The following is a 13,788-nucleotide window of genomic DNA, read 5'->3' as shown; positions in this document are numbered from 1 at the left end:
TTCCTTCCTTCCTCCCTCCTTCCCTCCCTCCCTCCCCACCCCTTTCTTTCTTTCTTTCTTTCTTTCTTTCTTTCTTTCTTTCTTTCTTTCTTTCTCTCTTTCTCTCTTTCTCTCTTTCTCTCTTTCTTTCTTTCTCTCATTCTTTTTCTATTTCTAAGGGTAAATCCCAGGGCCCTCATGCAAACTGGGCAAATGTTCTATCACCAAGCTACATCCCCAGCCTATTCTCTTATCTAGTAAGCCCTGAGATATGAACCCTAAGCCTTAGTGCCTTGGAAAGTTTCCCCATGACTTTGCATCACACTATTTTAAAGTAATTTGATCTCACAGTTGAGCACCACTTCACTTCTATCTAAAATGAGCGTGGAAATGCTTTGAAAGGTATTCAAAAGCTACTTCAAAGAGCTATTGCAGGAATGAATCAGGTACTCTGTGCCCGAATACTCTGAAGGATAAGAACCACCCACATTCTCACTACACCCGCTCTTATTGTCTTATATACTCTATAAAGGGTGCTCAACCTCCATCCAGGTTGAAAATAGAGGACCGTAGCATCTTCTGCTCTATGTAGGCTGGGGGACTCTGTGTGTGACTTTGAGTGAGCTTAGAGAGAAGGCCTGGGCCTCTTCCAGGAAACCTGAGGACAACAGGGCAGGAGAGGCTACGTGCAAATGATTCAGTCACTGCGGAGCAGGAGGGGCATGTGGTGCCAGAGGGAAGCTGATAAGAACCGGATATAGCTCAATGTACCATAAAAAACACAGAATCTAATTTTAAGGGACCAATTCTAAGTAGGCCTCCAGCTGTGCACTTAACACAAATTGAATTTCTTGAGCTGTAATTGCTTCTGACCAAGACAATTAATTGAGTTAGGCAGTGCTTGGTGCAGATAGCATCTCTTCTGAGGAGGTTCTGGCCACTTAGCTTCTGGTACCAGTGAGTATACTATAGTCCGGAGCAGCCCTCCCCCAGCAATCCAGTTAGCAGCCTCACTTACTAGTCACAAGTCAGTTGGTTAGTGTGTCCCAGCATCTTATATCATGTTCCTCAGCACTGCCTGCACTTTTAAACTCTACACATTCTATTATCATTCTCTAATGCTGATGCCACACGCTCAGAGAACTCGTGATACTGGGGCTTCTCGGCAAGCTAGTAAAAACAGGTTAAATCTACATCATTCCTTCCTCCCTCCCTCCCTCCCTCCCTCCCTCCCTCCCTCCCTTCCTTCCTTCTATTTATTTTTTTGTGTTTAATGCATTCCAAGTACAGTTTCCCCTTCCTTTACTCCTCCCAGTTGCCCCCTCCAACACTTCCCCTTCACAGATCCACTCTTCTGGTTCTGTTCAGAACAGGTCTCCCAGGGGTGTCCACGGAACACTGAATAACAAGTTAAAATAAGACTAGGCACAAACCTCATATCAAGGCAAGGTGGGCTACCCCAGTAGGCAGAAAAGGGTCCTCAGAGCAGACAAAAGATAAGGTTGTTGGCATATGACAGTTGGTAAGATTTGCTAAAAGGAGCAGAGGGGAGAGGACCACTACTTCAAGGCCAGCCTGGGTTACACTGCCTTTTTAATTACTGTTTTTAATATTACTGTTTTGCTTTGTTTTGTTTTTCTTTTGAAGCCGGGTTTCACGTAGCCTGGTTTGCCTTTGGATATGTAGATGAGCCTACCCTTGAATTCCTCATCTTCTTGCTTCCATCTGCCAAGTGCTAGGACCTTAGGCTTCAAGATATGAGTTTCCAGGGGACAAGGGTATGCCCCATAACCATCACCAGTCACCCTTGGAAAAGTACTGGCCATGAAAAACTCTTCTCCAGACTGCAGGAAGGAGCACAGGTTTAAAAACAAAAAACAAAAAAACAACCAAACAACAGCAAACTCGAGAATGATGTTTGGTCTGAGATGGACCAAGTGACACATGGCCAATGGATCTTGGGTTCTGCTACCAAGTGCAGAAGACAGCACTCACTTTGGAAACAGATGCACCCCAGTTTGAATTTATACTAATGATCATGTTGGAGATCTGTACTTTTTTCTTTTCTTATATTTATTTAGACAAGATCTCATTACAGTGGTTATACTGGTCTTGACTTCAAAATCCTTTTGTCTCAACTTCTTGAGTGCTGGGATTATAGGTGTGCCCAACCACACCTGGATTTCCTTCTTCATTTGTAAAAATGAAGATATCTTTCAGTGTTGTTTGTTTTGGTCTTTGTACTTATTTCAGGAAGGTTACTGCTGACCATGGATGATAGGATTTTACCAAACTGATAATTAATGTGCCTTGACAGTCACAGTTCTGTGTGACCCACCCCTGAAGACAGGCTGTGAGAAGTGTGTGGATGTTGGCGAGCACAGAACACAAAGTACTGCCGAACTACAAGCTCGGCTCAGCGGCTATGGATCAAGTGCATGTCTGAGGAAAGCCTCACTGAGGAAACCACACAGTTTACAAGGATGTCAAGGAGACAGTAGCTAGGCCAGCGAGCTTCCTCTTTCTGTGTATCAGCTAAATCATTCAGTTATTACCTCGAAACGTTCAAAAGCAGTTATGGACAAATGAACAGGTACAGTTTGAAACAGATTGCCACTCTGGACAGATAAAGTAGACAAACACAGGAGGACATGTTTCTCTCCTGCTGCGTAGAAGACAATATTAAAAGCAAACAAGCCACTGGCCAGGCCCTGGCCAACTGTTTGCTTTGGGCTTGGGATCAGGGTAATGATACTTTCTATTGGGTTACATTGTTTCCTCGAGGTCCAAAGTGGTACAGAGAAGGACTAGTGAGACCCAGAGAAACTCACAATGTTGGTTCCAAGCAGGCCCTCAGACCAGAGCCAGCCAGTTACTCTGGTGGGCTTGTGTAGGGGGAATATCTAGCCTTGGAATGAGATGCCTGGGTTCGCCCTGACCATTACAGGCCATGATAATAGTTAAGGCAAGTGTTCACAGGGCACTTCATCTGGGCCAAGCCAGTATAAAATGCTCAATATGTAGGGTGTTTTGACTTTTTATGTTTTATTAGTTTTTGTTTTCTATGTATATTTTTAATTTTAATAAATATATAAGTACAATGTATTTTTACTATAGTCATCCCCTCTTCCTCTCCAACTCTTCCTATGTTGCCCGATCCTCCCTCCAAATTGATGGCCTTGTCTTTAATTATTATTGTTTTGTGTGTTTATGTGTGTGTTCCCTACTGAGTCCAATAGTAGGGCAGACTACTTGGGCATGGAAATTTTAAAAAAATGAGTGACCCCTAAAGAAAATTGATTCTCCTTCCTTCTGACATCTCTAGCTCTTAAACTGGGGGTGAGGGTGGGGGTGGGGGTGGAGCCTGTAAGACACCCCCATGTACATTGGAATGCTGACTGACGTGTTCTTGTGTAGATAACCACATTATTGATATTTCATAGGTGCAGCTTTCTGTCAAGTCAAGAATGTACTTTAATAACAGTCTCCTTGTCCTTCGGCTCTTTATGGTCTTCACGGTATTCCCTGAATACTGTTCTGGGTATAGGGTTGTGTTACTTGGAGCATTTGGCAAAAGGCACTTTAGTCACTTACTCTCTGTGTTTTGACCAGTTGTGGTTCTTTGTAATAGCCTCCATCTGCTACAAAAAGAACCCTTTATGATGAGGGCTGAGAGCCTAAGCCGTATATTTTTGGTGACTCACAACCATCATCTCCCTGCATTAGTTGGTTTTACTCTTATAACAAAGTACCCAAGGTGGGCCAACTTTGGGAGGTGATTGGTCCAAATAGCATAGGGTTGTTCCTAAGGAACTAAGTTGGATGGTCGTAGCATGTACAATTCAGGGTCCAACTCCATCCTCAAAGCACCTCACTCTCAGAACAGTTCTTGGGGCCAGTGGGAGCCACCTAAGTATGTCCCTAGGCAAACCCCTCCAAAGATCAAAAGACCTGCCTCAACCTCCAGCAAAGTCTCACGTAGCTCAGGCTAGCTTCAAACTTACTATGTAACTTACTATGTTGAGAAAGAACTTCTTCCTCTACCTCCAGAATGCTGGGATTACAGGTATGTATGACCATGCCCAGATTATATGATGCTGGGGAAAAAAAAAACAGGGCATCTTGTGCATGCTAGGCAGTAACTCTACTAACTGAGTACATCTGCATCATAGGTCTTTCTTTAAAAGGGTCTCTTCTAGACCCACAGCATCATGCTGGGGACCAAGCCCCAAGCACATGAATCTTTGAGCATGGGGGTCACAGCCCAACCATTTACATTTGTGGCAGGGTTATGTGCATGTGAAAACAGGTACTTGCAGAGGCCGGAGGTCGGATCCCTCTGGAGCTGGAGCTGTAGACGGTTGTGAGCCACTCAGTGTGGCTGTTAGAAACAGAATGTAGATGCTTTGCAAGAGCAGTAAGCTCTCTCAGCTCCTGAGCTATCTCTTCAATCCCCATTTCCATGGTCTTAAAAACTCTGTGTTTGTGAACTCTCCTTAGAACTCTGCCCTTGTGTATCTATCTGCCCGTCTGACCTCTGCACGTGGTTGTTTCAAGCCCTTTGGACCCCCTGACTTTTCCTTCCCACTGATCTTTCCCATCTTCACCATCCAGTTGATTGAAATAAAAAGCTTTAGTTCTCATTATTTCTCTGTCCTCACTCCCATGGTGTCCCCACACAGCATGTGCGAAAGTTCTGCAACTCCACCTTAAAATTACCTCTACGTTTGTTCACCCCTTTTGGTAATGGCTGCCAAGGGGAGACTCTGACTTTTCTCCTGGGCTTGCAACAGTGAAGCCATTCTTCTAAGAGACTCTAGAATACACAGTTAGGCTGTGTCATTCATCTCCGTAGCTTCTCATGTCTTCTCTGCTCACATGTTTCAGCCACTCAGGCATCCTTCCTGCTCCTGTATCAGGCTGAGTGGTTTCTTCATTAAGCCTTTCAGCTTGTGTTAGGTGCTTTGCATGTTTCTCTCTGCTTTCTTTTTAGGGTAAGCAAGGTCTCAGCTTAAGCACTACCCTCTCAACCTCTCCTTGGCTCCCCAAATGTACAGCAGCCTTCCAGTCACTCTGACATTTGGCTATGTGAAATTTCTGTCACAGTTTCCAAGATTATTTTCTTCACTTATCCTTTAGCATTTATTTATAATCTATTATTACATTATTATCTACTATTACATATTATTATCTATCTCTCCTTGAATGTGAGTTCCTTTGGAGTTATAATCACCTCTTGTGTTTATTTGCTTGTGCTTGTATTATTTTAAGATAGTGTCTTGGTAGGTAGGCCTTGAATTTACAATCCCCTGCACTCAGCCTAGTAGCAAAGCTCTCAAGAGCTTGGCCACAAGATCCAAAGTACATCTGCAACACAAAAGGCAGAGGATGCTTATCTGCTAACTGTGCTTAAGCAAGCAAGCACCGCCACGCCAATAGGCATCCTGTGCCGCACTCTGAGTGCTTAGAATTGGGCTTTGAATTCTTACCTGATTGCTTAGTGAACACTGGCATAATTGATGAGCAACATAAAACACCTGTGCAAATGTTTTAATTTTCGGGAACAATGCTAATTTTTGCATTTTTATGTTTCTTTCTTACAAATTTCTATTAAAATAGTGCTTTGTTATCTTGTTTAATGCTTTGATAGAGAAGACTACATTTCCTTGTGGTTCCCACAGCCTCCCTAGTATTAGGATTATAGACTTGCACTATATTTGCTTCTATGTTTATCTTTCAAAATATTTTACTTTGCATTTCATGTGTATGGGTGTTTTGCACCATATGCATACCTGGTGACCAGGAAACTGGACTTACAGACATGTAGGTGCTGGCAATCAAACCTGGGAGATGGGAAGGTGATAAAGGAAGAACTCAGAAATAATAAGTAAAATTTCTAAGGTCTCATAGTTCACAAGTGGCCAAGCATATACTGAACCCAAACTGTATGATCCAACATCCATGTTCCAGATCATTTCAGTCTGTTGTCACAAAGATGTGGCCATGACAGAAGTTAATGAAAAGCTTTCACAGTCTCTGTCCAACTTGTTCCCTACTGTTCCCCAGAAAGATATAGTAGCAGCTTTGCACTGTCCACATGTGGGAATCAAGGCTCAGAAAGGCTTACCCAGGACCATGGGCAAAGCAACAAGAAGACAGGTCATATTAAGTAAGTTAGAATTTGACTTCCCAGGAAGCCCATACTCTTTTTTTTTTTTTTTTTGGTTTTTCGAGACAGGGTTTCTCTGTATAGCCCTGGCTGTCCTGGAACTCACTTTGTAGACCAGGCTGGCCTCGAACTCAGAAATCCTCCTGCCTCTGCCTCCTGAGTGCTGGGATTAAAGGCGTGCGCCACCACGCCCGGCGAAGCCCATACTCTTATGCTGATAAGCAAGGGAATCTTTTACATGCCAGTGGCTTAGTGAGTCCCTTCACTGAAAGTCCAAGTGGGAGCTGAGAGCATATTAAGTATATTGAGGCTAAAGAAAGCCTTGTTACTGAGGAAAGTAGGGACGTGGGGTCCTGACACCTTTGCTTGTGAGTTGCACAAAGATCTCTAAAACATACAACAAAGTGGTTTGGAGACCTAGGGTTATCAGGAGTACTTTGCTGAACTGTAGGAAATGAATTAGATTAAGTCAAGCACCTCCTAAGGTGAGCTTCTGTGTCCTTCCACAGGTCTGGCTTTTTTACCTGCCAGTGTGGCCTACCTCATTGGCACGAACCTTTTTGGTGTGTTGGCCAACAAGATGGGTCGGTACGTAGCCTGGGAAACTGGAAGAATGACTGAACTATCACTTAATAGTGATCTTTGAGCTCGTCCTTATACTTGGGATAATTTAGGACCCAGAGGTAAAAATTGCCATGCAGGAGGCCAGTGGGTAGGTGGTAAGGGCACTATAGTTATTCCTTAACTAGCCACGTTGGAAGAGACAATGGTTACGTAGAGATAGGCCTTCCTTTCCAGTTAAAGAGGTAATGTCACTCCAACTAGCTAACAGCTGTAAAACAAAACAAAACAAAACAAAACAAAACAGTATGTACTTTGGAGCAACCATTGCCAAACTCTATTCCATGAAACCCTAGGGAATTCTAGGCAGGAACATCAGAAATGCACAAGGGATTTGAGCTCAGGGAGGCAAGAAGTATGAATCTAGATTCTCTTCCCCTACTACAATGATGATGACATGGCTTTGGCTCTAATTTTATCTTCAACTCACTACAAAGCTTTAAAAAATACATTAAAAAGCACTGCTATAGGAGATAGAGATGAGGAGGAATTGTATATGTTCGTGTGATTTTTTGAGAAAGTTTTGTAAGACCACAAATGTTACGAGTAGGTAGAGTTTGAGCTGGGCTGAAGAGATGGATCAGTGAATAGAGGCACTTGCCCCAAAAGCCCAGTGACTGGAGAGTAATCTCCAGAACCCACATAGAGGTGGAAGGAGAGAACTGACTATACAAAGTTGTCCTCTGACCTCCACATGCATTCTGTGGTATACTTCCTCACACATAAATCCCCCAGTACTCTCTCTCACACACACACACATTAATAATAATAAATAAAAGCTACAAAAAGGAAGCAACCTGAACTGGCAAACACCAATAATCAAATTCCAGCGCATATTCCAAGAGCCAAGTGCCTTTGGAAGCAGCAGCCTTCAGTTCTAAGGGATACAAGCACATGTTTCAGTGTAGCACTCCCAACACTGCATGAAAAGAGTTGTGAGAGGAGGTCAAGAAAAAGACCCAGACAGAAAGGGATTCAACCTGGTCCTGTAGAGATGCAGTTTCTTGAAATCTAAGGGGTTACTTGAATGAGGGTATTTAGCACTGGCCAAGGTAACAGGTATAACCTTGTAACAGGTATTACCTTATCACAGGTCTCTCTGTAGACAGTGTGTGACCACGGCTCTTTTCTTCTAGATGGCTGTGCTCCCTTGTTGGAATGGTAGCTGTAGGTATCAGCTTGCTCTGTGTAAGTATAAGACCCAGTTGACAAAGGAAGAACACTAGACAATTTGTCATTTTCCTTCAAATGAGCAGTAGGCTGACGTAGTAGAACTTTCTACCTACATGATCAGAAATTGGCGCCTAAGGAGATGCTGTCAATGGAAGTGGCATGCCATCAAAAGGAGATGTAAAAGGAGAGGACTAGGGCAGTGGGTGGGAGGAACTAGAGATGTAAGGCTGGGCATAAACATGTGAATTGAAGCATGCTGGGATCTACTTCTGGAGTTTGCCAGCCAATGGTATTTTATAAATCCACTGTGACAATCCCTACAAGCCACCAGGCCATGTGCCATTTCTGGCTCAGTCTCTAGAAGCAGAAAATTTAATAGAAGAAAGAAAGCAGGGATTTCTATCTTGAAGAGCCCTTTGTACTTTCAGGGCCATTATTGTCACCTGTCCTTGGTGGAGACCACCAGTCCATTTGGCTCCTGGCTAAAGGGAAGTGGAAACAGAGGCATAAGACTCTGAGCACTGTACCCAGGTGGAGCTAAAGCCCCTGGTGATGCGCATGAGCTCAAAACTTTATTCCAGCTTTATCACTTGCCATTTGTGTGGCCCTGAGCTACTCACACCACTTCTCTGCTCAGTATTCTCTCATGAGGACTTGGCTCGGATCTCACAGGGTATTTGAGGTAATCTACATAGACCGAAGAATGGAGAGGGCACATGAAAAGCCCTCAGTAAGTCAGCCCTGCCATTTATAAATGTGAGCACCACTTGAGGTATTGCTCTGCAAAGTATAATGAGCTGCCAGTGCTAAATGGCATGCTAAACCTTTCAATGGCTGTGTGATGGGTTAGTGGCATTGGGTAAAAGGTACCAAGGAAAGGCTAGGGATGCTGCTGAAAAGGGAAGGCCAGGCTTTCAGTCAATGGGTGAATGCATGCCATTGCTTGTTCTTGTGGCGCCCAAATGATGCTATTAGTCTCTCCAGTTGTTGAGCTGTTAAATGTTGGCTTTATTTTAATTTTTTTTGTCTTTTTGCTAAAATGGCTACCAAGTTTGAGTTTCAAATAAAACCCTTGGGACTAAATTTGTCAGTGCATGTCTTTAATTCCAGCTATCCCAGGAGACTAAGATAGGAGGATCAGGGATTCAGGGCTTACCTGGGCTAGAGTGAGTTCAAGCCTAGTTTGGGAAACTCAGTGAGACAACATCTCAAACAGAAATAAAAGAAAGTGTGTGTGTGGGGGGAGTCCTAGCCTCACAAGGCCCTGTGTTCAATCCCCAGTACTGTAAAATAAATAACAAGCAAGCTTGGTAGTGCCAGTGATGGCAGCATATACTGATGAATGGACACAGCAGAGTGTTTGGTAGAGAGTATTAGGTGAACAATAGTTCATGAATAGGAAAGGACCCTTGCTATGATATAATGCAGTTGAGTCTGAGATTAGAACTTGATCTTGCTACCTATTGGCTTTATAACTTTGGATAGTACCAGCCCAGTTTTCATTTGATTGAAGTGGAGAGAAAGATTATTCTTCAAAAAAAGGTATGAGAAGTCAGAAGTAATGCATGGGGGAAGATGTCACTAATGCATGTCATGCGAAGACTCTGCATCCTGCCCTTTCCAGCCAAGTGGAATTCTGAAGAACTCTTCTTCCTTCTCATTCCAGGTACCTCTGGCTCACAATATTTTTGGTCTTATTGGCCCCAATGCAGGCCTTGGCTTTGCCATAGGTAAGTAGTGCTCTCAAAGTAAAACAGACACCTGTGAAAATGTCCTTTGAGTCAGGTTCCTTTCCTCCCTTTTCCCATCAGAAGAAGCAGGTGGAAAGGCAGGGATGGGAGAGAAGCTGGCAGATCTGCAGAGTGGGCTCATGGTTCCTACCTGGTCCTCTCTTGGTGCTGAGTGTGGAGACAGCAGGCCCAGAGAGTAGACGAGATGGGGGCAGAGTGGAGGGCGATGCTATGGGTAAGCTAACTAACAGCATCCTGTTTGTTTTGGCCACAGGCATGGTGGACTCCTCTCTGATGCCCATCATGGGATACCTGGTGGACTTACGCCACACCTCTGTGTATGGGAGTGTCTATGCCATCGCTGATGTGGCTTTTTGTGTGGGCTTTGCTATTGGTATGTTGGTTGGGTTAGATGAGAGCTCCCAGGCCTGAGTGATGCAGTCTCCCCTCTCCACTGTAGTTTACCTGATTGTGGGACCAGAGGCTTCATTCTCTTAGGGATCTGAAGATAGTTGAATCTGCCTCAGCCTCTGTGGTTACCCACTGTTCCTAGGATGGTGTTTTACAGGTGACACTTGGAATTTGATTTACTTTTCCACAGGCCCATCTACCGGGGGTGTTATTGTACAGGTCATCGGCTTCCCTTGGCTCATGGTCATCATTGGAACTATCAACATCATCTATGCCCCTCTCTGCTGCTTCCTGCAGAACCCACCAGCTAAGGAGGAGAAGCTTGTAAGGCACCTGTATAGTAACTAGAATACATGTCTGTTCCTCCTTGTGGGTCTCCTGACCCTTCTTCACCTTGAGTTCACTTCCTCTCTGCTGCTCATTTCTCTGCTTTGTAGCTTTACTGTTCTTCCTAACACTTACCCTTGTCTTCTACCTTTCTTTCTCTAAACAACCAAGTCTCCTATCATCAGGATCTTAAGTAAAGAAGGGAAACGAGAAGCAGGAGTGGTGACACACTTCAGAAATCCCAGCATTTGAGACAAGGGGTAGTATAGAAGTTCAATGTACCGGGCAGTGGTGATGCACGCCTTTAATCCCAGCACTCGGGAGGCAGAGGCAGGTGGATTTCTGAGTTCAAGGCCAGCCTGGTCTACAGAGTGAGTTCCAGGACAGCCAGGGCTACACAGAGAAACCCTGTCTTGAAAAGCCAAAAAAAAGAAGTTCAATGAAATCCTCAGCTACATATTGAATTAAAGGTCAGCCTGCCATGAATAAAACCTACTCATAAAAAAACCGAACCAAAACTAAACTAAACAAAAAAGAAAAAGAAAAGAAAAATGAGACTATTTTCATTCGTTTTGTGTATGGTGCATACAAGTCAGTGCAGAGAATGTTGGCTTTTTTTTTTTTTTTTTTATTCTCTGCCTTGTTCCGTTGAGCAGGGTCTATCTAGACTGGTGTACTACACTGGTGTACTAGAAGCTCCCCTTAGTCTGGGCTGCCTGGCCAGTGAGCTCCCAAGCCCTGCCTGTCTCTATCCACCAGTTCTAGGATTACAGGCATATGACCATGAACAAAACAGTCTTTTATATGGGTGTTGGGGGCTCAGGATCAGTCCTTATGCTTGCAGGGTAAGTCCTTATTCCTATTGATCCATCTCTCAGCTGAGGCCTTGACTTTAAAGTTCAAAATTAGTTGCCAGGTAAAAGATTCTGCACACTTTATGTGTATGACTTAATTAATATACTTTGCACTTCTTGTGGCATGAACATCCCAGCATCCCTAGGTGCCTCATGGATTCAGGATGGATGGAAAAGCTGCTCACAGGAATGGAAGTAGGCAGGATGGTCTATGGGAAGAGTGTCTATTTCAGCCACTTTTTTTGCTATGCCTTACACCTATTGATGCTAGGGTTCAAGCACAAGCCTACCAGATGTTTGCCCTGGCTAGGCTTGATATGCCCAGGTACCTTGGAAGGCCTGAATGAGGCAGAAAGAGGGTGCTATACTTCCATCTTGAGTTGTTCTAAGTAACACTAAGCTTGGATATTCTAGCATGGACAAGAAACAGGATGGCCTATGATGTGCAGTAATCTCTATATTTACCTCTTGCTCTAGGCAATTCTGAACCAGGAATGCCCCACAGAGACCCAGATGTACACAATCCAGAGGCCCATGAAGGAGTTTCCACTGGGAGAGAACAGCGATGATCCTGGCAGTGAGGAGTAGCTGTAGAGGGTGAAATCTGGGCCTCATTCCAGGTGACCCCATGAGGCTTGAATCTCAGTGTCCCAGGGGATCAGATCATCACAGATTCAATGGGTCTCACTTTCCTCTCCTCTGGGCGACTTCCTTCCTTCCTTCTTATTGATAGCTTGTCCTTACTCACCTGTAAGTACAGCCCACCACTCTCCCAATGTGCTTTGACACCACCAGTGGCCCACTTTTTGTGGGAGGACAGTGCTACTTCCTGCCAGGCCAAAGCGAAGCTGATTAAAGCTAAGTTGTGACAAGTTCTGCAAGGGGTGACTCACTTCCTGCAGGCAGTGCTGAACAATGTGCCTGTGAAACCAGGGCTACAAATGGCAAGCCTTCCTTTCTTCTCTGATTTTTTTCTAACATATTACCAGTATGTCTTAAAATTTGACCTGTCTCCTGTGATATGTTTTCCCCTTATTTTTTCCAGGTGAGCTTCCATATGTAAGGTTGTATTTTTTTTGCTTATTTTATGTGCTAAAATTACTTTAACTTCATCAAATGAGGCCTTCTGGCTTTCCTCATCATCCAATCACAGGGAAATAGGCAGCTTTCCTAGGTTTGTGTTATGTCTGCTCTGATGATTTCTCAGGTATGTTTCTAGCTTTCCCCAACCTCTTAAACTCTTATAAATAAAAGTGGTTGAAGTACAGAAAAACAAACAAACAAACAAACAAACCAACCAACCAATGAAACAACAACAGAAACCCCAAATAAACAACATTGCATTAAACTCAAGGGTTCCCTGCATGAAGCAAAAAGAAACTCTTGAAATCTCTCCCAAACGTGTGTTTCCTAGTAGAAGAAGCAGAACAAGGCGTTCATTGTTCACACGTGTCAATGAGTAAGTCAATTAGCCAATTCAGACATGAAGAACCAGATGGTTTTGTGGCAGGAGAGAGAGAGTGTGGGAAAATACAGTGGGTGTTGTACATCATGTGACATTTGGCTACAGTTTTCAAATGGTTATTGGATGATGGGGGTCTCCAATTTGGGAAATATGGCACTCATTCTAAGTAGTTTCTCATTTTTTCTCAGCAAACAATACAATTTATGAACAACTCAAGTTAGTATATGATGTTCATGTACAGGGAGGCACGGATGCTCAGGTCTGGTTGGGGAATAGCAGGAGAGATGGAGGTGGAGAAAGAATGCTGATGGAATGGTGGAATGGAATGGTGGAGGTATCCTGATTTCAGAAAGGGCTGTGCATCCTTCATCTGGAGTGACTCCTGGATTACAATGTTCTTCCCTGGGAGTAGGATAGCTTCAGGACAAACTCTGATTCAATAGAACACATTTTGGCTGACTCTCAATGAATCTGTGTCACTTGGACAGAGAATATCTGATTGGTGGATAGGTTTTGGGGAGTTTAGTTCTAATGTAGACTTTTTGATTTGTAGAACCAGATAGACTTGTATCATTTAGTGCATATGACATGTTTTTCATGTCTTAAAGAAGCCTCAAGGTAAAATTAGCAAAGGATTTACCTGAATGTCTAAGCCATAGCTCCCAAGAAAAGCTTGGGGGAGGGGGGCTGAAATAAAGAGGAGGGAGGGAGAGACTGAATGTAGGCCACAAGAGTTTAAAAGCAGAAGGGAGGGACCACATCCATTTAGGTGGGGTTTATAATAAAAGTTAAGCTTTCAGGAGGCTGGAGAGATGGCTCAGTGGTTAAAAGCACTGACTGCTCTTCCAGAGGTTCTGAGCTTAATTCCCAGTAACCACATGGTGACTCACAACCATCTGTAATGAGATCTAATGTCCTCTTCTGGTGTGTCTGAAGACAGCAACAGTGGACTTACATAAAATAAATATACAAATACATACATAAATAAAAAGAAACAGCCGGGCGTGGTGGCGCATGCCTTTAGTCCCAGCACTCGGGAGGCAGAGGCAGGCGGATTTC

General features: G+C 43.8%; 1 protein-coding gene across 1 annotated transcript in view; it reads left to right on the top strand.

Moving 5' to 3' along the window:
* The window catches only part of Slc18a1 (solute carrier family 18 member A1), a 50,368-nt gene extending 37,758 nt beyond the window's left edge, over positions 1-12,610 (top strand). The window contains exons 12-17 of the mRNA XM_021171026.1: positions 6,658-6,736; positions 7,906-7,957; positions 9,609-9,672; positions 9,947-10,066; positions 10,274-10,407; positions 11,742-12,610. Coding sequence (XP_021026685.1) covers positions 6,658-6,736; positions 7,906-7,957; positions 9,609-9,672; positions 9,947-10,066; positions 10,274-10,407; positions 11,742-11,852 — 560 coding nt within the window. The 3' untranslated portion in view covers positions 11,853-12,610. The remainder of the gene's footprint in view (positions 1-6,657; positions 6,737-7,905; positions 7,958-9,608; positions 9,673-9,946; positions 10,067-10,273; positions 10,408-11,741) is intronic.
* The last annotated feature ends 1,178 nt before the right edge of the window (positions 12,611-13,788 follow it).

This window comes from Mus caroli, chromosome 8 (assembly GCF_900094665.2).
Source record: "Mus caroli chromosome 8, CAROLI_EIJ_v1.1, whole genome shotgun sequence".
Classification (NCBI taxonomy): Eukaryota; Metazoa; Chordata; class Mammalia; order Rodentia; family Muridae; genus Mus; species Mus caroli.
The sequence above is the reverse complement of the archived record's forward strand: the minus strand, read 5'-3'. Positions and strand labels throughout refer to the sequence as shown.